The sequence below is a fragment of the Rana temporaria genome, chromosome 2, assembly GCF_905171775.1.
Source record: "Rana temporaria chromosome 2, aRanTem1.1, whole genome shotgun sequence".
In the NCBI taxonomy this organism is placed as follows: Eukaryota; Metazoa; Chordata; class Amphibia; order Anura; family Ranidae; genus Rana; species Rana temporaria.
Window position 1 is genome coordinate 49,460,395 of NC_053490.1, and position 25,032 is coordinate 49,485,426.

Consider the following 25,032-nt stretch of genomic DNA (forward strand, 5'->3'; position numbering starts at 1 on the left):
ACCGACAACTGCCTGGGCATGCGATTCTGTACCCAAATAAAATGTATGTACTTATTTTTCCCCCACAAATAGAGCTTTCTTTAGGTGGTATTATCACCCTCTGCGGTTTTTGTTTTTTGCGCTATAAACAAAAAAAAAGAAAAAAAGACCAACAATTTTGAAAAAAAAAAAAAAAAAAAATTATATATATTTTTTACTTTCTGCTATAAAACATATCCAATAAAAAATAAAAAAGAATGTCTTCATAACTTTAGGCCAATATGTATTTTGCTACACATTTTTAGTAAACAAAAATCGTATATGTATTGGTTTACGAAAAAGTTATAGGCCCGGATTCACAAAGCACTTACGCCGACGTATCTTGAGATACGCCGCGTAAGTGTAAGGCTCCATTCACACCTGAGAGACAAAACGCCTGAAGCTGGACGCTCAGATACGCTGGAGGGGAGAAATAACATTAATCTCTATGGAGATGGTTCACATCTTCACGCCAAACGCCGAAACGCAGATCGCGTGAAGCTCAAACAAATCCCGGACCCTTTTTTGTCGCGCGCATTCAGGTGGCTTCGGCGTTCGGCATAGCCGACAATGACTTGTAAAAAACATTGGGTTAAAAACACTGCGTTTTGTCGAGGCAAATCGTGGTACAAAACGCTGCAATTTGTCGCGGCAAATCGCGGTACAAAACCCCGCGCTAAGGTGTGAATGCAGCCTAAATATGCGCCGTCATATCTATGCGCCGTGCCCATATACTAAGATACGCCTGAAAATAGGCTTCCTACAACCGACGTAACTTGCCTACGCAGTCGTATCGTGGGCGCATATTTACGCCGGGCGCATTTGCTGCTCCCATAGATTTTCTATGCACATATGCAAATGAGGGGGATACACCGATTCACGAACGTAGTTGCGCCTGGCGCATAATATCCGCGGTTTGCGTAAGTCGTACGTCCGGCTTAAAGTTATTCCCCATATAGGAGGCGCACCTCATGCAAAAGGTATGGACCAGGGAACACAAGCCGTCGTATCTTTTGTCGTTTACGTTGTACGTGAATATGACTAGGCGTAGGTTACGTTCACGTCGTAGGCAGTGATTCTACTTATCTTAGGCAGTTGTTCCGACGTGATTCTGAGCATGCGCACTGGGATGCGGCCACGTGACGGCGCATGCGCCGTTCATTTTAAGTACTCCTATGGCGCTTGGCCCATCATTTGCATGGGGTCACGCCTCTTTAGCATGGCTCACGCCCAATTCCACCTACACTGGCTTACGCCGAGGAAACCCAGTGTATCTTTAAGAGCGTGTGGGAGCAAGTGCTTTGTGAATCCAGTGCTTGCCTATGTGCGTTGCGCCGGCGTAGCGTAAAAGAGATACGCTACGGCGGCATAAATATGCGCCGATGTATGTGAATCCGGGCCATAGCGTCCACAAACTATGGGATATATACTGGATTTTTGTTTTTTTAAATATTAGTAATGGCGGCAATCAACAACTTATAGCAGGACTGCGATCTTGCGGCAGGCAATCAAAAACTGACACTTTGAGAACCAGTGACACTAATACAGTGATAAAAATATGCACTGTCACTGTACCAATGACACCGGCTAGGAAGAGGTTAAAAACTGCAATGGTGATCACAGGGTTGAATGTGTGCCTAGCCAGTGTTTGAATATACACGTGTGGTGCTTTTATTAAGGGAAGTGATAGATTTTCTTTCCCTGCAAAGCAGGGAAAGAAAATCTATCACTTCACCCCTGTCAGGACAGAGCTCTGCCTCGTTTATATAGGCAGAGCGCCATTCTGTGCGTTTTCTCAATGATCGGCAGGTGCCAGCAGACATCCATTGTCCGGCACCCACTGGTCAGATTCTGTTGTGACAAATTGCACCCTGTACCCGCCCTGTAGCAGTAAATCTGCTATTGAGCGGTCAGCAAGCAGCTATACAGCAAATCAACAAGCATTGCATTTTTTTTAATCGGGATCTTAATATTTAGTTTTAGAACATAAAAAACAGAAATTATTAAATGATCAAGAGAGTCCGGAACTTTAAAGCACCGCTGTATGTATACAGTAATTTGCAATCCCCCGGACAGGTCATACCAAATTGTGATTCAATGGGAAGGCATAGGCCATGAGGCTCTCAAACACAGTTTTGCGAGGGTGTCCATCTTGCTTGTGGGCAAATCTCATGTTTCTCATGTCCTGGAAAATCAGAAGTAATGCCATTATTATTTTGAGAAGTAACATTAAAAACACAAAGCAAGTAGTACATCCAAACAACACATTGTTTTACCTTGCACACAATTTCTATCCCATATGAATTGTCTCCTCGACTTGCAGCTCCTCCAATTCTTTCAATTCGACTTATGATACCCAGGGGAGCATCCAATATCAAGCGGTGATCCTGCCAAAAAGATAATATGATAATTCTCTGCTCTAGTACCATCATTATTTATAAACTAAAAACAGCCCTTCTTAAGGGCTACATCTACCCAACGCAACCTTCCAATTCTCAGAGTCCTACAATGAGAGGCAGTTTCAAGATGCCTCCAATTCCCTTACTACCAGGCCCAGCTCCAGGCCGATCACTTCAGCCCCGGAAGATTTTACCCCCTTCCTGACCAAAGCATTTTTTGCAAATTCGGCACTGCGTCGCTTTAGCCGACAATTGCACGGTCGTGCGACACTGTACCCAAACAAAAATGTGCGTCCTTTTTTTCCTACAAATAGAGCTTTCTTTTGGTGGTATTTGATCACCTCTGCAGTTTGAATTTTTTGCGCTATAAACCAAAAAAGAAAATATATATTTCTTCCACAGTTTAGGCCAATATGTATTCTACAAAAACGAATCGCAATAAGTGTATATTGATTGGTTTGCGCAAAAGTTATAGCGTCTACAAATAGGGGATAGATTTATGCAATTTTTATTAGATTTTTTTACTAGTAATGGCGGCGATCTGCGATTTTTATAGGGACTGCGACATTATGGCGGACACATCTGAAACTATTTTGAGACCATTGTCATTTATACAGCGCTCAGAGCTACAAATAGCCACTGATTACTGTATAAATGACACTGGCAGGGAAGGTGTTAACACTAGGGGGCAATTTAAGGGGTTAAGTGTGTCCTAGGGAGTGATTCTAACTGTGGGGGGGGGGGGGCTCACTACAACATGACAAAGATCACTGCTCCAGATGACAGGGAGCAGTAGATCCCTGTCATGTTGCTAGGCAAAACAGGGAAATGCCATGTTTACATAGGCATCTCCCCGTTCTGCCTGTCCTCGCCGCAATCACGGGCCGCCGGCGAACATCCAGTTCGCGGACCCGTGCGCGGGGGGCCGCAGGGCGCCCCCCTGCCCCAGAGCACCTACCTCCTTATGTTGAATGCGGCCTGGCACGGTTAAGGAGGGGGGGGGGTGCTCGCCCGTCCCCACCCCCTTTCCTGACCGGCCGGGCTGCTGCTCGGATACGGGACTGGTATGAATTTTGGGGGGACCCCACGCCGTTTTTTCGGCGTAGGGGGTTCCCCTTTAAATCCGCACCAGACCCATGGGCCTGGTATGCTCTTGGAGGGGAACCCATGCCGGTTTTTTTCTTAAAATTTGGCGTGGAGTTCCCCTTCAAGATTCAAAGTCAGACTTCAAGTCCAGGACAAAGTCGGATCAAAGTAGTATCCTGTTCATGAAAGTCGGATGGATGTAGGACCAATGTAGGACCAATGTAGTATCAGTGTAGGAGCATTGTCGCAGAGCAAAGAAGGATGAAAGTCGTGTAGTATAGTGTGAACCCGGCCTCAAATGCAAATCAATTTAGAACTTTTTTGAAATGTGGTTTTCTGGATATTTTTGTTGTTATTCTGTCTCTTACTGTTAAAATAAACCTACCATTAAAATTATAGACTGATCATTTCTTTATCAGTGGGCAAGCGTACAAAATCTGCAGGAGATCAAATACTTTTTTCCTTTACTGTATATGGATAGAGAACAAAATATCGAATCCACTCTAATGCCGCGTACACACGATAATTTTTCAGCATGAAAAAAAAAATTGTTTTTCAGCATGTTGAAAAAACGTTTTTCCAACTTCATCATTAAAACGACGTTGCCTACACACCATCGTTTTTAAAAAATTATAAATTATATATATATACCCTTTTTCTATTTACATCATCTCTGTTCTCAGCTGCATAGAAAGGTGGTGGTGGTGGTGGTGGTGGTGGAGACTGCAGGGGGATGTCAGCAGGAGGCAGAGAAACAGCAATACACTGATCTTCCCAGTGAAGAGCTGTACAGGGAGATGTTTCAGCACAAGTCCTGCTCATTGGGGGACATGCAGGCTGTTCTCCCAGCAAAGCCAGAAAACTGACCATGCTGAAATGGATGTGCTCTCATGCCTAGTGTGGTCAGTATGCAAAAGGAAAGCAGGGGGACTGCCAGGAACCCCAGGTATTTCACACAAAGGAAGCAATACAAAGAGAACAGTATACTTCTTAACAGAAGTACATGGTATAACAGACACATATCAGGAGTATGCAATGTTGGGGTAACAAACAATTTAAATATATCAGCTGAATAAGGGAATCTATTCACAGATATAAAAAATAAAAATGCATCAAAGATAAATCACTAAATGGTCTTACCCGCTCCAAACTTTTAAAGTACAGTCTGTAGTTGGTAACTGTGAAACTCCCCCGGATGGCCCCAGTAAATGGACAGATGTATGTGACATCTTTAGCTACAAAAGAAAACACAGAATTACCTCTGAGATACAAACATAATGCTCAATATAAACTCATTTTATAATGAGTAACATAATTTCATAAGAAACTGACTGAACTACAAAAAACTCAGACCATCAATGATGGCACACAGATTAACCCCTTCACACCGACATAACACATACCTGTATATGGGACCTCACTGGACTGGCCTTTTTGCCGTGGGGCCGTATATCTGCGTATCTGTACTTTTTTTGTTTTAATTAGTATCAGGTTTGGTTCACACTGCTGCGATGCGAGAACCTGTGCGAATCCAGGATTCGAGATAGGGGGTCCTATCAAATATAAGAAAGTTGCTCCTGGGAAGCACAGGTGACAATAACATGTGTCCCAGCAGAGCCGGGTGCTCAACGTGTCACAAGAATACACCCTTCCAATGGACTGGAGTGCCTTCTTGCTGCATTTTGAGCTCCCTGCAAAAATGAAGACCTTCTCTTTTCCATAGAAAATCCACTTTAATGCTTTGAGACACAGACTCGGAACAAACATGCAGGTCAGGAATTTTAATTGCAGCACGTTTGTTCTAAATCAGTGACTCAAAAATAACAATAGCAGTACAGCCATGCAACAAGGATACTTGTAAGGAGGTAAATAATGGCAGGTCATGTATATCTATGTGACGAGTGTTATTATTTTGTTTAGTAGGCATGATATTCTGTCTTGTAGCTCTGTGAAAAGCGAGGGCAAAGTTGTCAATTTCTCGGGTTGTCCCGTTAAGAGTACATGTACTCTGGCAAATGCTCCAATGCTGCACCCGATACCTGGACAGTCAGCGGTGATCAGTGCGGTGGGGTAGTTACAAGCACCGATCACCATGTATAGATTTCAATAAACCCCGACAGCGGCTCCCCCCCCCCCGCTTTCAGCTGCTTTAGTGAACTCCCCCCACCGCACCGATCACCGCTGACTGTCTTTGTATCCTCCTCCGTTCTGCGGCTGTCCCCTTCCGTTCTGCTCCATGTCCCCCTCTGTGCTCCGTGTCTCCTTGTGTTCTGCTCCATGTCCCCCTTCCGTTCTGCTCCGTGTCCTCCTCCGCCCCCTCTGTCCCTGATCTGTCACGATGGAGAGCGGAGGTAGGAGCCTGTAAACCCGGCTCCTTCCTTTTGCAAATGAACAGAGTCAGTGATCACGATGTCTCAGTTTATGATTGGAGAGGAGGCGCTGTGTTCTCTCCATTAATTTTCAGTGCTGCCGAGAAAGGGACTGGGGAATCTCTATCCTCAGTCCTAAAAAGAATATTTATTTAGAAGCATTGTACTACAGCATCTGACTGCCCTACAGTGCAAGATCTCCTACTTGGAGTTAAATTTCAGTTGTACAGAAGAGTATGGGAAGATATTATAGAGACAAACTTCTGAAAGTTATGCTACAAGTATTTTTAAAGAAGAATTCTAGGTATGAATATGTTTACATGATTGCATTGGTTAAGCTTGTAATTATGCATATACAGTACCATACCTGTGGAATCCCCCTAGAACAGAAATATGCAATTAGTGGACCTCCAGCTGTTGTAGAACTACAAGTCCCATGAGGCATAGCAAGACTGACAGCCACACGCATGACACCCAGAGGCATGATGGGACTTGTAGTTCTGCAACAGCTGGAGGTCCGCTTATTGTTAATCCCTGCTCTAGAGACTGGAAATCACTGTAGTAAGCATCCCTACTACAATGATTACCACAACATTCTGGGTCTCCTGCCAAGTGGCTGTCCAGTTGCAATGGGAACACAAGAGGTTGGCTGTTGGGCATGGGCACCATTCAGAGAATGTTTTGCAACTTTTCAGTAAATGCAATGCATTCTCTGATTGGATGAGGTGGAGAGCGTGAAGCCACTGCCTCTTATACCTTGCCCAATCAGAGCACACTTTGTATTCACTGAGAAATACAAAGTGATCTCTGATTAGCACCTGTGCAGAGAAGCTGACCTCTGGCCTTGAGAATGCAGCAGGTTAACTGCTCAGCAGAGGCCCCCAAAGTGATGCAAGAGCAAGTGGAGATCACTGGAGTAGCGATACCTACTACAGTGATTTTCAGATTTTTAGAGTAGACTTCCTTGACCTTTTTAGGGCTCGAGGGACCCCAGATAACATTTAAACAAATTGGGATCAGAAGAAAGAATGTCTCTTACAGTGGTGATCAAATTGCCACCCTAACAGACAGCTAAAAATATCATTAGCGTCATGCTGCTGGCTCTTGCTAAGTGGAGTTGGACTTGGAATTATGCATGCGCCATCAGAACGAGTCGATCAGCCACAAATCAAGTGACCCCTAGTAACCTCTGGAGGTACCGTAGGGTTCCATAGAACCCCTGGTTGAGAATAGCTGTTCTAAAGGGATCCCACAGATATGGTTTGTGCAAAGTTACATTGATCCAAACTTGGCTAATGTAACTATGTGAACATATCCATACCTAGCATTCTTCTTTAAAACTCTATCCTATTCCTCCTATAGTATAAGTGTAGTTCTAGTTACATTTCATCTCTGGGGAATTCTGTCTTAAATGTATCTGAACACAACATATCCACGTGTGTGGAACCCAGAGCGAGGCTTGGTTAGTGTAATTGATAATGTTTGATTGCTATTTTGTTTTCTTTAAAAGGGGATGGCGCTGCATACCACTCGTGCCCCGAGACGAAGTGATTCTTTCACGAAACGCGTCGGGCGGAGCGAGTGACGTGCGGATGCCATCCCCCTCATCGCTATACACGAGTGGCTTTGTTCCTGGATACGTCCGGCCGGCGTTACAGGCCAATGCTGTTTTTTATCGACTTAAATGTGAGTTGTATATATGCTACATTTTGGTTTAAAAAAAAATCACCCAGATTTTATGCTATGTGGAGCTCTGTTTCTGTTTTTTATATCCACCGCTGAGCCTGGTATGGTTCTAGTTCCAGTGGAGGAGTCACTACTCATTTAAAGCCTCACGGTTGAGTGATATGCTGATAGTGGTCCGGCAGGACCCCGATTTCTGGTAAGCAGCTGCATGATTGGTGGTGGATTCACGTTTGGTGTCTAATATCATCATCTCTGCAGTTCACACGGGTGCCTTTCCTGCCATTGGAATACTTCTGGACTCATCACTTTACCTCGATTTATTTTGGACTTTATTTATCACTCCATCGGTTTGGTTCACTATTTTGGTTGTGGGTGCTCCTCGGTGTTGTGATGCTTATGGTAGCAGTAACCTTTTAGCATTGTGCCACCGGGAGTCCCATATACCTTCCCACGCAAGGCTGGGTGGCTTTTTGGTCCCCTCACTTTGTGTGATTAACACAATTGTTTGTATATTAGAGTGTTATTATAGGTATATATAGCACATGCACTTGGGCTGAGGCCTAACTGATTTGTTTGATATATTTACACTATTCGGTTTAGCGCAATTATCCCCCTTTTTTTTTCTGAACACAACATGCTCGAGCAATCTCAGCACACCCATTGGTATATAGTTTGCCATTGTGGACTCGCTATTAAAGAAACTGGGTGGTGTAAGCCTCCACCTCGATTCTGGCTTCACGATCCAACGAGTCACTGATCTTCAACAAGTATGCAGGACAAGAATCACAACAAGGTGTCTCACTAGTGAGTAAAGCCAGCATCAGCATGACGTGTTCGCAACACAAGCAACCACTTGCCTTGCAATTATCTACAGAGTGTGATGGGACTGATAGAGAGACGATAATAGCGGGTCATTTTGTTTCTGTAAAGCAGCGTTCAGTTTTTATAATTAGCTGGGTGCTTTACAAATAAAGTACAGTAAAACATTGGTTTGCGAGCATAATTTGTTCCAGAAACATGCTTGTAATCCAAAGCACTTGTATATCAAAGCATTTTTTTACAGGGTATAAAAGAGAAGAGAGGTGCCTCCAAGTGTAGCAATAAGTTGCTAAATGTTGTACCTTCATTAAATATAACCATATTGGTACCCTTAGAGGCTCCTCTTTTTTTTTTTATACTCAGTTGTGACATGACGCTACTTGTATATCAAGACATCGCTTGTATATCAAGGCAAAATGTATTAAAACATTTTGCTTGTCTTGCAAAATGCTCTCAAACCAAGTTACTCTCAAACCAAGGTTTTACTGTAACTAATATGTATACAGGCTTTACAGGTGACAGTGGAAGACCCAATCGGACTCTTCATTATCCTCTATTGAGCGGCAGATGTAAGCAGATATGTGTCCACTTACACCCGCTGCCATCCAATCTGATAAAAACAGATGGAAGGGAGATCCGATCTGTTAGACGAATAGGGATCAGATGGCAGTCGGGTGTAAACAGACAGGCAGTCCGTTTACATCTGACCACCCATAGAGAAGAGTGGGCTGTGTCTGCTCTGCATAAGCACGGACCAGCCATCCGCTTGCTCAGCAGAAACCAGCATACAGATTCCCTCATGAGCAGGCAGATTCCTAGCCCCCCGCCTACCCCCACGTGTGGAAAGGGACTTATACGTTTTAAATAAATAAATATATATATATATTTATCTATTATCTTTTTTATCTATTTAGTGCCTGATCACCTCCACTACATCGTGCAAAAAAATACTGAAAAAACAACTCAAAGTTGGGGTTTGCTGCTGTACACCTACATGTGTTCCCACATTTACTCAAATAGGGAATAGTAAAGCGATACCCCTCTAATATGCTGTGTTAAATAAAGTGCAAAATATGCAAATAACCTTAGAAGTAAAAAAAAAAAAATTGCAGGAATAGTACCTAAAAGGGATATGCAAAAATATTGCCTGCTGACAAAGAATAAAACCTTAATGCATAATATGGATTATAAACATATTAAGTGAAAAAAAATATTGTAGTGAATAAAAACCAAATATAAAAGCATCATCTAATAATATCAGTCCATGAGATCAAACTCAGAATTTATATATATATATATATATATATATATATATATATATATATATATATATATATATATATATATATATATATATATATATATATATATATATATATATAATCAGCTGTGACTAAAAAATAAAATAAAATTACAAATAAAATAAAAAAACCTCTGTGCATGTGGAATTTATCACAAATCAGCTCCAGTGCCCCTTCACCATCAAAACTATGTGCTCACCTCACATACATACCTTTCACAACTCACTGTAAGCCTTCCCCTTTAAGGGGAATATATTCCCATGGCTGGCAGCTGGGATCCTGTTCCAGGGAAACTCAATCTGGTATGTAGTAATCCTCATATATAAGATTCTCATAAAAATCTGAGAAACTGACAAAGTGCGGAATTGTTTAAAAAACATTTCTTTAATAAAAATAAAACTCACATTTTAGGGTGTATTTCCTCTAGTGCACCAAAGCATTAAACTCAAAACAACCAGGGTGCGCGAGCCCCTTATTTGTCACTTAGAGATTGCAGTGTCTTGGCTCGGTGCAGATAGTGATTTACTGTTCGTGACGCGGTGACGTCACAAAGCCCCGTCCCGTCACTCGTCGCGTGACTTCATCAAGGATTTATTTTTTTCACTTGATATGTTTATGATCCATATTATGCATTAAGGTTTTATTCTATGTCAGCAAGCAATAGTTTTGCAGATCCTTTTTTAGGCACTATTCCTGCACATTTTATGACTTATTTATATTCATTTCTAAGGTTATTTTCTTATTTTGCACTTTAAATAAAGTGATGTTAAATAAAGTGCAAAATAAGCAAATAACCTTATGTCATATATATATATATATATATATATATATATATATATATATATATATATATATATATATATATATATATATATATATATATATATATATAATGCCCTGATTTATAAACAGAAAGGTATTTTGCTTACCCATATCTTTTACCACCTCTCCAGGTAACAGGAGCAGCTCTTCCATTCCAGCAAGCATTTTGGGACCTAAAACCGCAGAAAAGGTAAAAAAAAAAAAAAAAAAATCACAATAATGGAGGGGCTGCACCTGGCCTATAAAAGCCCAGCTATTCTGGAGCAGATCCTTGGGACGTGAACAGAACACCAAGTTATTCACCAATCACAAGTTTTGCTGGCAGAATTCTGCATAATGCTTTCAGGGCACATTGCACAATACAAGAGAAATGATATGTAAATGCAAGGGGGTCTGTTTCCACAATAAACAAGATCAGACAAGACATCTGCAATATCCGTCTACTGAAAGCAAGGGATAAAAGATAATCACAAAGTCCTAGAACTATCCGAAACCAGAGATTCTGAAAAGGTCACATTATTTTTGTGCAGTTATGAGTCTAGGTTGGTATGGCACCTAATCCAAAATCAATACAGAAACCTTTGAGTTTCTGCACAGTTAAAAAACTTCTTGAGTATAGGACTATTATTATTATTATTATTAGAGGTAACAGGTTCACATAAAAAAAATAATAATTTATATTTATATATATATATATATATATATATATATATATATATATATATATATATATATATATATATATATATATATAATTTTTAATTAAAAAAAATTATACTAGTATTGGCAGGAATTGGTGACTTATAGTGGGACTGTGATATTGCAGCAAACTATCAGACACTAACTGACACTTTTGAAACAGTGACACTAATACAGTGCTAAAAATATGCACTGTCCTAATGACACTGGCTGGGAAGGGGGTAAAACATCTAGGGTGAGCAAAGGGTTAACTGTGTTCCCAGCCACTGTTTTTGCGCACACATTGTGCTGCTTTCGCTAGGGGTAAAGAACGATTCTATTCTCTGCTTTACACAAACACAAGATCGTCCCTTACCCTCTGTCAGAACTGGGAAAAGCCTTGTTTACATAGGCATATCTCAGTCCTCTGTGTTCTACCAACGATCGGCGGGTGCTGGAGGACATTGAGTCCTCGGGACCGGCATATCAGCTTCTGTTGTAAATTCTCACCGCATAAGTGGCCCGCCGGAAGCAGATGTTTTCTGCAGGCGGAAGTGGAGGATTACGTGTATGTATGTATGTATGTATGTATGTATGTATGTATGTATGTATGTATGTATGTATGTATGTATGTACATATACACACACATGTGATCTTGCACATAGCTGCTGCCCTGTAGCAGTAAAAGTGCTATAAGGCGGTCAACAAGTGGTTACGGATGTGTTATATTGTATGTTAATGCACTTTCAATCCAATCTGTCTATAAAATAAGCATACAGTGGAACCTTGGATTACGAGCATGACCCGTTCCAGGAGAATGCTTGTAATCCAAAGCACTCGCATTTCAAATCGAGTTTCTCCATAGAAGTCAATGGAAACAAAAAGGTAATTCGTTCCGCATTGACTTCTATGGCATGCTATAATATTGCATGTGGCCAGAGAAGGGGGGGTGCCGGAGAGCCTCAGAAATACTCAAGGACAACTCGGCTGATCTCGGAAATTTGCAGGAAAGGAGTATTTCCGAGTGATTCTGAGTTTTTCCAAACGGCTTAAAACCGTTCCGAGTGACACCGGCGCCCCCGCACCTCTGGCCAAATGCTGTATTGCACACCCCATCAGCTTGAATTCTGTTCTTTTTGCGAGACAACGCTTGCAAACCGAGTCAGGATTAAAAAAAAAAAAAAATTGCTCGCCTTTCAAAAACGCTTGTTAACCGCGTTACTCGTAAACCAAGTTTCCACTGTATTTCAAGTTAGGCCCCTTTCAGACTGGGGCGGGAGCTGCGGTGGCGGTATAACGCCGCTAAAAATAGTGGCGCTATACCGCCGGAATTGCCGCGGGTATCAGCCGCTAGCGGTGCGGTATTAACCCCCGCTAGCGGCCGATAAAGAGTTAATATCGCCCGCAATGCGCCTCTATAGAGGCGCATTGCGGGCGGTATTGCCGCGGTTCCCATTGTTTTCAATGGGAAGGAGCGGTGAAGGAGCGGTATACATGCCGCTCCTCTCACCGCTCCAAAGATGCTGCTGACAGGAGATTTTTTTGTCTCCCGCCAGCGCATCGCCTCAGTGTGAAAGCCCTTCGGCTTTCACATTGAGGTAGCTGGGCAGGAGTTTTTCAGGCGGGATAGCAGCGCTATTTTTAGCGCTTTACCGCCTGAAAAACTCCTCAATGTGAAAGGGGCCTTAGTCAGAACAACAGAAGCTGCCTAAAGAGTAGAAAAGGTAAGAAATATTGTTTGCAGTTATCATTTGGTGTGCTGTGTGAATGAGAACACAAGAACACACAACAAACAAAGTGGAGTTTCTAACAATTGGCTGCAGCCGTGGAAATATGCTTTAAAAAAATAAATAAAAAAAAAGGATTTGTGTATTGCTGCAGTTTTAAGGCCCCCTCACCTCCCTCAGCCCATTGTAAAGAACAGAAGGCCAGTGTTTACAATGCCATTGTATTTTATGGTTATATTATAACACAAGATTTCAACAGCAGGTGGCGGGCAGGTGAACACTAATTGCGTCTCCAAATAACCATAAAAAAAAAAAACAGAGGAGCTCTGGAAGAGAATTCACAAAAAAAAAAAAAAAAAATAAAGCGATTAAAATTTCTCTCATAAACTTGGCCCAAACAAACTATATAAAGTGACAGAAAATCAGGAATTAGGATTTAATAAAATGCATATATCAGGGGCGGACTGACCATTGAGGCACTCAGGCACTGCCCGAGGGCCCCATGCCACCAGGGGGCCCCCATCAGGGTTGCCAGGCTCAGTAAAACCAGGGACAGTATGTAAAAATCTGTGTTTTTTTTTTTAAATCTGTCCCTGAAATGTCCTAAACCAACATGCTTTTGCTGTGAAAATCCTGAGATTTTAGCTGCCCCGCCTCTGCACTCTGGTGGCCATCTGTAAGCCTCGGGGGCCCATAATCTTCTATTGCCCGGGGGCCCCGTGAGTTGTCAATCCACCCCTGGCTTTAACCAGTTCCCGACCCCCGCATGTACATATACGTCCACAATATGGCACGTACAGGCACATGGGCGTACACGTACGTCCTCGCCTATTAGCGGGTGGGGGGTCCGATCGGGACCCCCCCCCCGCTACATGCGGAGGTCGGGTCCGCTCGGGGAGCGATCCGGGACCACGGCGCGGCTATTTGTTTATAGCCGCTCCGTCGCGATCGCTCCCCGGAGCTGAAGAACGGGGAGAGCCGTGTGTAAACACGGCTTCCCCGTCCTTCACTATGGCGGCGCATCGATCGCGTCATTCCCTTTATAGGGAAGACACGATCGATGACGTCATTCCTACAGCCACACCCCCAAACAGTTGTAAACACATACTAGGTGCACCCTAACTCCTACAGCGCCCCCTGTGGTTAACTCCCAAACTGCAACTGTCATTTTCACAATAAAGAATGCAATTTAAATGCATTTTTTGCTGTGAAAATGACAATGGTCCCAAAAATGTGTCAAAATTGTCCGAAGTGTCCGCCATAATGTCGCAGTCACGAAAAAAATTGCTGATCGCCGCCATTAGTAGTAAAAAAAAAAAATAATAAAAATGCAATAAAACTATCCCCTATTTTGTAAACACTATAAATTTTGCGCAAACCAATCGATAAACGCTTATTGCGATTTTTTTTACTAAAAATAGGTAGAAGAATACGTATCGGCCTAAACTGAGGAAAAAAAATGTTTTTATATATGTTTTTGGGGGATATTTATTACAGCAAAAAATATTGCTTTTTTTTCAAAATTGTCGCTCTATTTTTGTTTATAGCGCAAAAACTAAAAACCGCAGATGTGATCAAATACCACCAAAAGAAAGCTCTATTTGTGGGGAAAAAAGGACGCCAATTTTGTTTGGGAGCCACGTCGCACGACCGCGCAATTGTCTGTTAAAGCGACGCAGTCCCGAACTGTAAAAACACCTTGGGTCTTTAGGCTGCATATTGGTCCGGGGCTTAAGTGGTTAAAATATATATATATATATATATATATATATATATATGACAGGAAGTCAGGTAAATCTGTGGGTGTTGTCACAGACGGGACATACATTTCTGCCCTGTTTAGACAATACACCAATTGTTATTAGGCGTCGGCTGCAAATGTAGCCAGAAAAAGGTCTAAGGCCGTTGGAAAACTTCAGCTGTTCAGAATGAGGCAATTAAGGCCTCTATAAGTAGTCCAGAGGATTACCACTGATTTGCTGCATCCCGAGTCTTTGTGAGAAAGGGCTCTTTCACACGGAGCGGATCCGTATTGATCCGCTCCGTTAGCCCGTTTGGCTCAGCGGGGATTCCTCCGTAAATCCCCGCTGAGCTGTCGGCAGACAGGGCAGTCCTCGCACACAGTGCAGAGACCGCCCTGTCTCTTCTCCGCTCTCCCCTATGGGGAATCGGATGAATACGGACCGTGTGTCCGTATTCCTCCGATCCGTTCCTCCGGACGGAAGAAAAATAGGGTTTTCTTCCGTCTGCAAAAGCGGATCTTTGCGGACGCGGATGGTTGCGGACGGTAGCGGATGCATCATCCGCTAACGTCTGCAATCCCATAGGGATACATTACAAGTCCGTAAACGGACTTGTAATAAACAGACCGTTTGTCCGTAGGTGTGAAAGGGCCCTAAGGAGAGCAGTGCCAGAAAGTCTTCTGAGAAGGTGAGGAGAGGATTGATTTTTCTGTGTGATAAAAATCAAAAGACTATTGTTTTTCTGATGTATGACCAGCAATGTCTGCCCAGCACTAGGCTGTGCAAGACTCCCTAGATAGGTTCCTGTGTGGTGAAGGTAGACGCCCCAAGTGGCCAGGGTTTATTTTATGTTTGATTTTGTTTATGCTGTTTGGAGGCTTGCACTTGTTTCCAGCAAGATGGACGAATAAACCAAAATCTTTGTTTTCAACCGTCTTCGACTGCCAGTCTGTATAAATTCAGTGTGTGGTGAACCCATCCAAGGGGGTCACACACCCCACTACCGAGCTAACCCCTTACACAATATATATATATATATATATATATATATATATATATATATATATATATTGTGTCACTAACCAAAAAGTACAATTAAAGAGTAACTTTTTTTTATTATATATTTGCAAAGAAGTAGAGGAGAACTGCACCTGGTGTACAAGTGCCAGCAAACAGGTCTTCATATATATATATATATATATGTATATGAAGACCTGTTTGCTGGCACTTGTACACCGGGTGCAGTTCTCCTCTACTTCTTTGCAAATATATAATAAAAAAAAGTTACTCTTTAATTGTAAACTACTTTTTGGTTAGTGACACAACATATGGAGGCCAGAGGGTTAGCATGAGGGCCAGGCAACCAGTATTTTCAGTAGGAGAGCACATAACATGTGGTCCATCTACAACATACAGTATCATACGTAAATATAAATACCTTGGTAGTGTGTGTTGCTTTGCTTGCCTGCTCAGAAGGTTGTCCCCGTGGGGTGTGGTCACATGATCATGACATCATCACAGCTGCGGAGACCGTGACCGTCCTGGTGATGCAGTTCCAGAAGTAACAAGCACAGCTCAGTTCCTCTCTTGTAATCCTCCACTCAGCATTTCTTCTGTTCATCTGCTGTTCTCCTCTCTGCACAAGATAGAGATCACACTGTTCTACATAAAGAACAGGACAACATTTGCTCTTGAAGGTTATATTTAAAAAGGGTGTTGCCAGCTTCTGAAAACTATTTTTAGCTAGAACATTATATTTGCATCAACAACAAAAAAATGTGATTACCTGATCAGCGAACTTACAAGAAGCCAGCAATTATTTAAAACCTTTTTTTGTCTGTTAATACAGTGGTGAAAATAATTTGATCCCCAGCAGATATTGTAAGTTTTCCCACTTACAAAGAAATGATCAGTCTATCATTGTTATCATAAGTGGATTTTAACCGCTTAAGGCCAGCCGCACGACTATTTACGTCGGCAGAATGGCACGGCTGGGCACATGGACGTACAGGTACGTCCCCTTTAAGATGCCCAGCTGTGGGTCGCGAGCGCGCCGCTGGCGGCACGTCCGCGACCCGGTCCTGTCCTCCGTGAGCTCGCCCGCGGGACTCGCGATAGGGTCACAGAGAGGAAGAACGGGGAGAGGTGAGTGTAAACAAACCTTCCCCGTTCTTCCTAGTGCGGCTGTCAGTGATCGTCTGTTCTGTGTTAGGGAACGACGATCAGTGACGTCACACGCACAGCCATGTCCCCCCCACAGTAAGAACACTCCCTTAGAACACAGATAACCCCTACAGCGCCCCCTCCTGGTTGACCCCTTCACTGCCATTTTCACAGTAATCAGTGCATTTTTATAGCACTTTTCGCTGTGAATATGACAATGGTCCCAAAAATGTGTCAATAGTGTCCGCCATAATTTCGCAGTCACACAAAAAAAAAAAAAAACGCTGATCACCGCTATTAGTAGTAAAAAAAAAAAATTATTAGTAAAAATGCCATAAAACTATCCCCCATTTTGTAAATGCTATAAATTTTGCGCAAGCCAATCAAATGCTTATTGCGATTTTTTTACCAAAAATAGGTAGAAGAATACGTATATTTATTATAGCAAAAAGTAAAAAATATTGAATTTTGTTTTAATTGTCGCTCTATTTTTGTTAATAGCGCAAAAAATAAAAACCGCAGAGGTGATTAAATACCACCAAAGAAAGTTTGCCAATGAGCATCTAAATCATTCAGAGAAAGTGCTGTGGTCAGATAAGACCAAATGCCGCTTCCACTGGTTTTCAGCTACTGCAGGGTGTGGGAATGGGGGGGGACTATAACCTCTCCTGGTTCCCCTTCTTTCAGCTGTTTGGGCCCCTCTAGATCCCCACCCCCACAGCGCTACCAGCTCCCCTTCTCTCCCTCCCGCCGACTGCTAGGGGGCACAGAAATGATGTTATGCCAAGTAAATAGATACCAAACATGTCACTCTTTAACATGGCACATGCCTGTGCAAAGGCGACAAACGACATCAATTTTACTATCCATAGGCGGCGCTTTAAAAACCTTTACAGGTTACCACTTTAGATGTACAGAGAAGGTCCGGCGCTAGAATCACTGCCCATGATATTACGATCGCGGGATACCTCCCATGTGGGACGATCAATTTTTGCATATGCATGGGACTGAGTTCACCTTTGTGTGCGAGGATGGGGGCACTTTACTTTAACCACTTGCCGCCCGCCAATGACATATTGACGTCGGGAAAGTGGTTGTAGAATCCTGACTGGACGTCATATGTTGTCCTCAGGATTCTGAGCCGCTGCGCACCCCCGGGGGCACGCATCGCGACGATCGTTGTTGCAGGGTGTCAGTCTGACACCCCGCAACACCGATCAAGGTAAAGAGTCTCTCACGGAGACTCTTTACCACGTGATCAGCAGTGTCCAATCAGCAGTGTCCGGCTGATCACGATGTAAATAGGAAAAGCCGGTAATCGGCTTTTCCTCACTCGCGTCTGTCAGACGCGAGTAAAGGAGAGCCGATCGGCTGCTCCTGTGACAGGGGGGGGTTTGTGCTGTTCGATCATCAGCACAGTTCCCCTCGAGGATGCCCACTGGACCACCAAGGATGGCCATATAGACCACCAGTGAAAAAAAAAAAAAGGATGCCACCCTAGACCACCAGGGATGAGGAGGACACACAAAATGGATGCCAATCAAAGCCGCAATGGATGCCAATCAGTGCCCACAATGGGCATCACTGATTGGCATCCATTAGTACAACACATACAATAGTGCCCATCTGTGCTACCTATCAGTGCCCATCCGTGCCGCCTATCAGTGCCCATCCGTGCCGCCTATCCGTGCCCATCCGTGCCGCCTATCCAAGCCCATCAATACCACCACATCAGTGCCACCTTATCGGTGCCCGTCAGTGCAGTACCATCAGTGCCCATCAGTGAAGGAGAAAACGTACTTATTTACAATGTTTTATAACAGAAACAAAAAAATACTTTTTTTTCCAAAATTTTCGGTCATTTTAAATTTTTTTTGCAGAAAATAAATATCCCAGAGGTGATCAAATACCAGCAAAAGAAAGCTCTATTTGTGGGTACAAAATGATCAAAATGTTGTTTGGGTACAGTGTAGCATGACCGCGCAATTGTCATTCAAAGTGCAACAGTGCTGAAAGCTAAAAATTGGTCTGTGCGGGAAGGTGTATAAGTGCCCTGTATGGAAGTGGTTAAAGTTTAAAAAAAAAAAAAAAAAATATTTTTACACTGTTGCTTTTCTTTTTTTTTTTTTACACTGTTGCCCTAAATTCTTTATTTATTTTTTATCAATTTTAATTACTGACCCCAAATCCCTACTCTGCCCTTAAAAGCATTCATAAAACGCCAAGATCAGTTGTTTTTTTTTAGTAGCGGGAGAGAGGAGGCATGGAGTCAAGTGAGGGAAAGATGGCCCCCACTCGGCTCCATACCATTGGATGACGGAAGTGACATCAATCGTCACTTCCACCCAATGCTCTCAGGCCCCATACTCACGAGCAAACATGTCTGCTGAAACTGGCCCGCAGGCCAGTTTCAGCAGACATGTTTGCTCGTGTGTGGGCGCGAGCGGGCCGAATTCCAGCAAACATTTGCCCGCCGGGCCTTTTCCCAGCGGGCAAATATTCCTGGACTTGTTTTAAAACAGCCCGCTGGAATTCAGCCCGCTCGGACATGTACGGTCGTCAGTACAGACCTACCGTACATGTCCAGGCGCCCGCCGTCCCTCGCATGCGTCGAATGACTTCGACGCATGCGTGGAAGCATTTTAAAGGCGGGCCGCCCACGTCGCCGCGTCATTGTCGCGGCGACACCGCGTCATCGACGCGGCGACACCGCGGACACGCCCCGCGTATTGTTTACGCGCGGACTTCTGTACGATGGTGTGTACAACCATCGTACAGAAGCCCTCTGGCAGACATGTATGGTGAAAACGGTCCGACGGACCGCTTTCACCATACATGTTTGTCCGTGTGTACCCGGCCTCAATAGGGGAGAAAAAAAAAATTATTGAAAAAATAAATAAATACATTTTATGTCTTTTAAGTGTAATTATGAGATCTGATGTCTTTTTTATCCCCAGATCTCACAATAACCACTTCCCGCCCGGTCAATAGTGAATTGACGTCCAGGAAGTTGTTTCGCTATCCTGACGCACCCGGGGGGGGGGGGGGCGCGCATTGCGGCGATCGGTGATGCGGTGCGTCAGTCTGACACACCGCTACACTGATCTCGGTCCAATCACGGATGATCACAATGTAAACAGGAAAGGCTGCAGATCGGCTTTTCCTCACTCGCGTCTGATAGTAGAGGAGAGGCGATCGGCTGCTCTCCTGACAGGGGGGGTTTGTGCTGATAGTTTATCAGCACAGCCCCCCCCCCCCCTCTAATTACCACACTGGACCACCAGGTATGCCCCCTAGACCACCAGGAAATGCAAGTCAATGCCCAGGCAGCTGCCAACCAGTGCCCATTTAAAATCTGTGCCAGTGCCACCAGGGGTACCCATCAGTGCTGAATATCAGTGCCCATTTGTGCCATGTATCGGTGCCCATCAGTGCCACATATCAGTGCCCAGCAGTGCCACCTATCAATGCCACCCATAAGTACCCACCATTGCAGCCTTTCAGTGCCCATCAGTGTCGCCCATCATGAGCACCCATCAGTGCCCACCATGAGCACCCATCAGTGCCCACCATGAGCACCCATCAGTGCCCACCATGAGCACCCATCAGTGCCCACCATGAGCACCCATCAGTGCCGCCTATCAATGCCCATCAGTGCCGCCCATCAGTGCTGCATATCAGTGCCACCTACCAGTGCCCATCAATGCCGCATGTCAGTGCCACCTCATTGGCGCCGCCTCATCTGTGCTGCCTTATCAGTGCCCATCAGTGAAGGAGAAAACGTACTTATTTACAAAATTTTATAACAGAAAAAAAAAGAAAAAACTTAATTTTTTTTTCAAAATGTTTGGTCTTTTTTTATTTGTATAGACAAAAAATAAAAACCGCAGAGGTGATCAAATACCACCAATAGAAAGCTCTATTTGTGGGAACAAAATGATAAAAATCCTGTTTGGGTACAGTGTAGCACGACCGCGCAATTGTCATTTAAACAGCGACAGCGCAGAAAGCGGACAATTGGCTTGGGCAGAAAGGGGCGTAAGTGCCCGGTATGGAAGTGCTTAAAGAGGACCTGTCATGCTTTTTTTTTCTATTACAAGGAATGATTACATTCCTTGTAATAGGAATAAAAAAGGGACCCATTTTATTTTTTTAAAGACAGTGTAAAAATAAAAAGTAAAAGAAATAAAAAAACATTTTTAAACCGCCCCGCCCTACGCGCAGATGCGAACGCATACATAAGTCACGTCCACATATTCAAACCACACGTGAGGTATTGCCGCGATCGTTAGCGCAAGAGCAATAATTCTAGCACCAGACCTCCTCCTCTAAACATACAACTTGTAGACATTTTTAACCACTTCCCGACCGCCCACTGTATATATACGTCCTGTTTTTAAAGATGGATATCTCGGTAACGGCAGCAGCTGCTGTCACAACCGAGGTATCCATCTTTACAGTGGGCGGCCGTGTAAACGATAACGGCGGTCTCCGCGGCGGATTCACTGCGAGATCGCCGTTATCGGTGGCGGGAGAGGGCCCCCCCCCTCCCGCCGCTCTTCCGCGCCCTCCGCTGCTTACCGGAGCCGACGATAGCAGCGGAGGAGATCGGATGCTGCCGCCTGGTGAGTGAGGGCAAGATGGCTCCCACCCGTCCTCATAGCTCTGCTGGGCGGAAGTGACGTCAAAACGTTAGTCCCGCCCAGCGTCTTAAAGAGACAATTTTTTTGTTGTCATTTTTTTAAATGACAATTTATTTATTTATTTTTTCTTGCATTTTAGTCTAAATATGAGATCTGAGGTCTTTTTGACCCCAAATCTTATATTTAAGAGGACCTGTCATGCTTTTTTCTATTACAAGGGATGTTTACATTCCTTGTAATAGGAATAAAAGTGATACATTTTTTTTTTTTTTTATTTCAGTGTAAAACATTATAAAATCAATAATAATAATAAATAAGAAAAAAAAAAAGATATTTTAAAGCGCCCTGTCCCGTCGAGCTCGCGCGCAGAAGCGAACGCACACGTGAGTAGCGCCCGCATATGAAAACGGTGTTCAAACTACACAAGTGAGGTATCGCCGCGATCGTTAGAGCGAGAGCAATAATTCTAGCCCTAGGCCTACTCTGTAGCTCAAAAAATGCAACCTGTAGAATTTTTTAAACGTCGCCTATCGAGATTTTTATGGGTAAAAGTTTGACGCCATGCCACGAGCGGGCGCAATTTTTAAGCGGGACATGTTGGGTATCATTTTCTCTTGGCGTAACATTATCTTTCACAATATATAAAAAAATTGGGCCAAATTTATTGTGGTCTTATTTTTTAATTCAAAAAAGTTAATTTTTTCCAAAAAAAGTGCGCTTGTAAGACCGCTGCGCAAATACGGTGTGACAAAAAGTATTGCAACGACCACTATTTTATTCTCTAGGGTGTTAGAAAAAAATATATATAATTTTTGGGGGTTTTAAGTAATTTTCTAGCAAAAAAAAACTGTTTTAGTCTTGTAAATGCCGAATCTGAAAAACACCTTCGGTCTGGAAGTGGAGATTTTTAAGGGTCAAAGCTAGTCGCCATTCCACGTGCGGGCGCAATTTTGCATCAATTTACTCGCCGTAACATAAAGCATTGCAACGTCCGCAATTTTAATCTCTAGGGTGTCTGAAGATATATATATTTGGGGGTTCAAAGTAATTTTCTAGCCGAATTAGCAAGATTTTAACTTGGAAAGTTTGAAAAACTTAAGTGGTTAATGTTGTCATGAGAACGCTGCCAATGGGTGGGGACACCACCAGTCTAAGAGGGGACCCCCTCCCCCCCCACTCTGGGAGACTTCCTGTGGTGTCACTGTGACAGGAAGTGAAGGGAATCCCCCCCATGGTATACAGGCGGTACAGAACACCCTGACAGAAACTTTAACCCCTAAATACTCCATCCAACTCTAGAAAGTACAAGTGTTTGTTTCTTCATACAGTTTATTCCGCCCCTACACCTGTCAGCTCCTACTGCACTACAAGTCCCAGCAATGCTGCCAGCCCTGAGTGGTGCCTGTGATCAGTGACGTCATGGACAAGTCTATAAGAGGGACCCGAGTAACTCTGACACCCCCGCTTCCTCCTCCTCACCTCTCCCGGAATCCTCCGACACTTCTCGCGAGAACTCGGCCCCCCGGCGCGCTCACACACACAAGTGATTCAATGTAGGGGGCGCGCGGCAACACACGGAGACGCGCCTCGCTTCCTGGAGCGCATGCACGCAGTTGTAGTAACTGGGAGGAGGAGGGACTGAGGTGGTGACCTGTATTACAGTCATGTCACCTCTCCAACCTATTCCTAATCACACCCCTCAGCATTTCCATTGGTCACAAATCACATCTTTCTACTGATTGCACTTACTAGGTCATGTGACCTCTCCGCATTGGTTTTTGAAGTTTTCTCCCAAGTCCTGGAGATGGGAACAGCCCACATGTGACCAGCAGGGGGCGCTTTATGTCAGGGAGAATGAAGTGTGGGGGTATTGGGGGTACGGAGTGAGCTGTAATGAGGGTGGGGGGACAGGGTGAGATGTAATACAGATTGACACAGAGAGAGCATAATGGGGAATTCTGTGATGTTAAATAGGAGGTGCAGGGTGTGCAAAGTGTTGTGTAGGGGGTGCAAAGTGTTGTGTAGGGGGTGCAAAGTGTTGTATAGAGGGTGCAAAGTGTTGTATAGAGGGTGCAAAGTGTTGTATAGAGGGTGCAAAGTGTTGTATAGTAGTGCAGGATGTGCAAACTGTTGTATAGGGGTGCAGGGGGTGCAAAGTGTTGTATAGGGGGTGCAAAGTGTTGTATTGGGGTGCAGGGTGTGCAAAGTGTTGTATAGGAGGTGCAAAGTGTTGTATATGGGTGCAGGGTGTATAGAGTGTTGTATAGAGGGTGCAGGGGGTGCAAAGTGTAGAAGGGGGTTGTATAGGGGGTGCAAAGTGTTGTATAGTGGTGCAGGATGTGCACAGTGTTGTATAGGGGTGCAGGGTGTGCAAAGTGTTGTATAGGGGATGCAAAGTGTTGTATAGGGGGTGCAAAGTGTTGTGCAGTAGGTGCAAAGTGTTGTATAGAGGGTGCAAAGTGTTGTATAGGGGTGCAGGGTGTGCAAAGTGTTGTATAGTGGTGCAGGGTGTGCAAAGTGTTGTATAGGGGGTGCAAAGTGTTGTATAGGGGGTGCAGGGGGTGCAAAGTGTTGTATAGGGATGCACAGTGTTGTATAGGGTGCCGGGTGTGAAAAGTGTTGTATAGGGGTGCAAAGTGTTGTATAGGGGGTGCAGGGTGTGCAAAGTGTTGTATAGGGGGTGCAGGGTGTGCAAAGTGTTGTATAGGGGTGCAGGGGGTACAAAGTGTTGTATAGGGGGTGCAAAGTGTTGTATAGGGGGTGCAGGGGGTGCAAAGTGTTGTAAAGGGGGTGCAAAGTGTTGTATGGGGTGCAGGGTGTGAAAAGTGTTGTATAGGGGGTGCAGGGTGTGAAAAGTGTTGTATAGTGGTGCAGGGTGTGCAAAGTGTTGTATAGGGTTGCAGGGTGTGCAAAGTGTTGTATAGGGGTGCAGGGTGTGCAAAGTGTTGTATAGGGGGTGCAAAGTGTTGTATAGGGGGTGCAAGGTGTGCAAAGTGTTGTGCAGGGTGTGCAAAGTGTTGTAAAGGGGTGCAAAGTGTTGTATAGGGGTGCAGGGTGTGCAAAGTGTTGTATAGGGGATGCAAAGTGTTGTATAGGGGGTGCAAAGTGTTGTGCAGTAGGTGCAAAGTGTTGTATAGAGGGTGCAACGTGTTGTATAGGGGTGCAGGGTGTGCAAAGTGTTGTATAGTGGTGCAGGGTGTGCAAAGTGTTGTATAGGGGGTGCAAAGTGTTGTATAGGGGGTGCAGGGGGTGCAAAGTGTTGTATAGGGATGCACAGTGTTGTATAGGGGTGCCGGGTGTGAAAAGTGTTGTATAGGGGTGCAAAGTGTTGTATAGGGGGTGCAGGGTGTGCAAAGTGTTGTATAGGGGGTGCAGGGTGTGCAAAGTGTTGTATAGGGGTGCAGGGGGTACAAAGTGTTGTATAGGGGGTGCAAAGTGTTGTATAGGGGGTGCAAAGTGTTGTAAAGGGGGTGCAAAGTGTTGTATGGGGTGCAGGGTGTGAAAAGTGTTGTATAGGGGGTGCAGGGTGTGAAAAGTGTTGTATAGTGGTGCAGGGTGTGCAAAGTGTTGTATAGGGT

At 44.1% G+C, this 25,032-nt stretch overlaps 1 protein-coding gene across 2 annotated transcripts in view; it reads right to left on the reverse strand.

Moving 5' to 3' along the window:
• Positions 1 to 23,045, reverse strand: part of MTMR2 (myotubularin related protein 2) — a 55,381-nt gene extending 32,336 nt beyond the window's left edge. The window contains exons 1-6 of one of the 2 annotated variants that reach the window (XM_040340180.1): positions 22,934 to 23,045; positions 16,087 to 16,284; positions 10,608 to 10,673; positions 4,644 to 4,738; positions 2,295 to 2,405; positions 2,102 to 2,203 (exon numbers count right to left, since the gene is read on the reverse strand). In XM_040340180.1, coding sequence (XP_040196114.1) covers positions 2,102 to 2,203; positions 2,295 to 2,405; positions 4,644 to 4,738; positions 10,608 to 10,665 — 366 coding nt within the window. In that variant the 5' untranslated portion in view covers positions 10,666 to 10,673; positions 16,087 to 16,284; positions 22,934 to 23,045. Of the gene's footprint in view, positions 1 to 2,101; positions 2,204 to 2,294; positions 2,406 to 4,643; positions 4,739 to 10,607; positions 10,674 to 16,086; positions 16,311 to 22,933 lie in introns of both variants that reach the window. The other variant, XM_040340179.1, reaches the window with a different exon arrangement.
• Between the last annotated feature and the right edge of the window lie 1,987 nt (positions 23,046 to 25,032).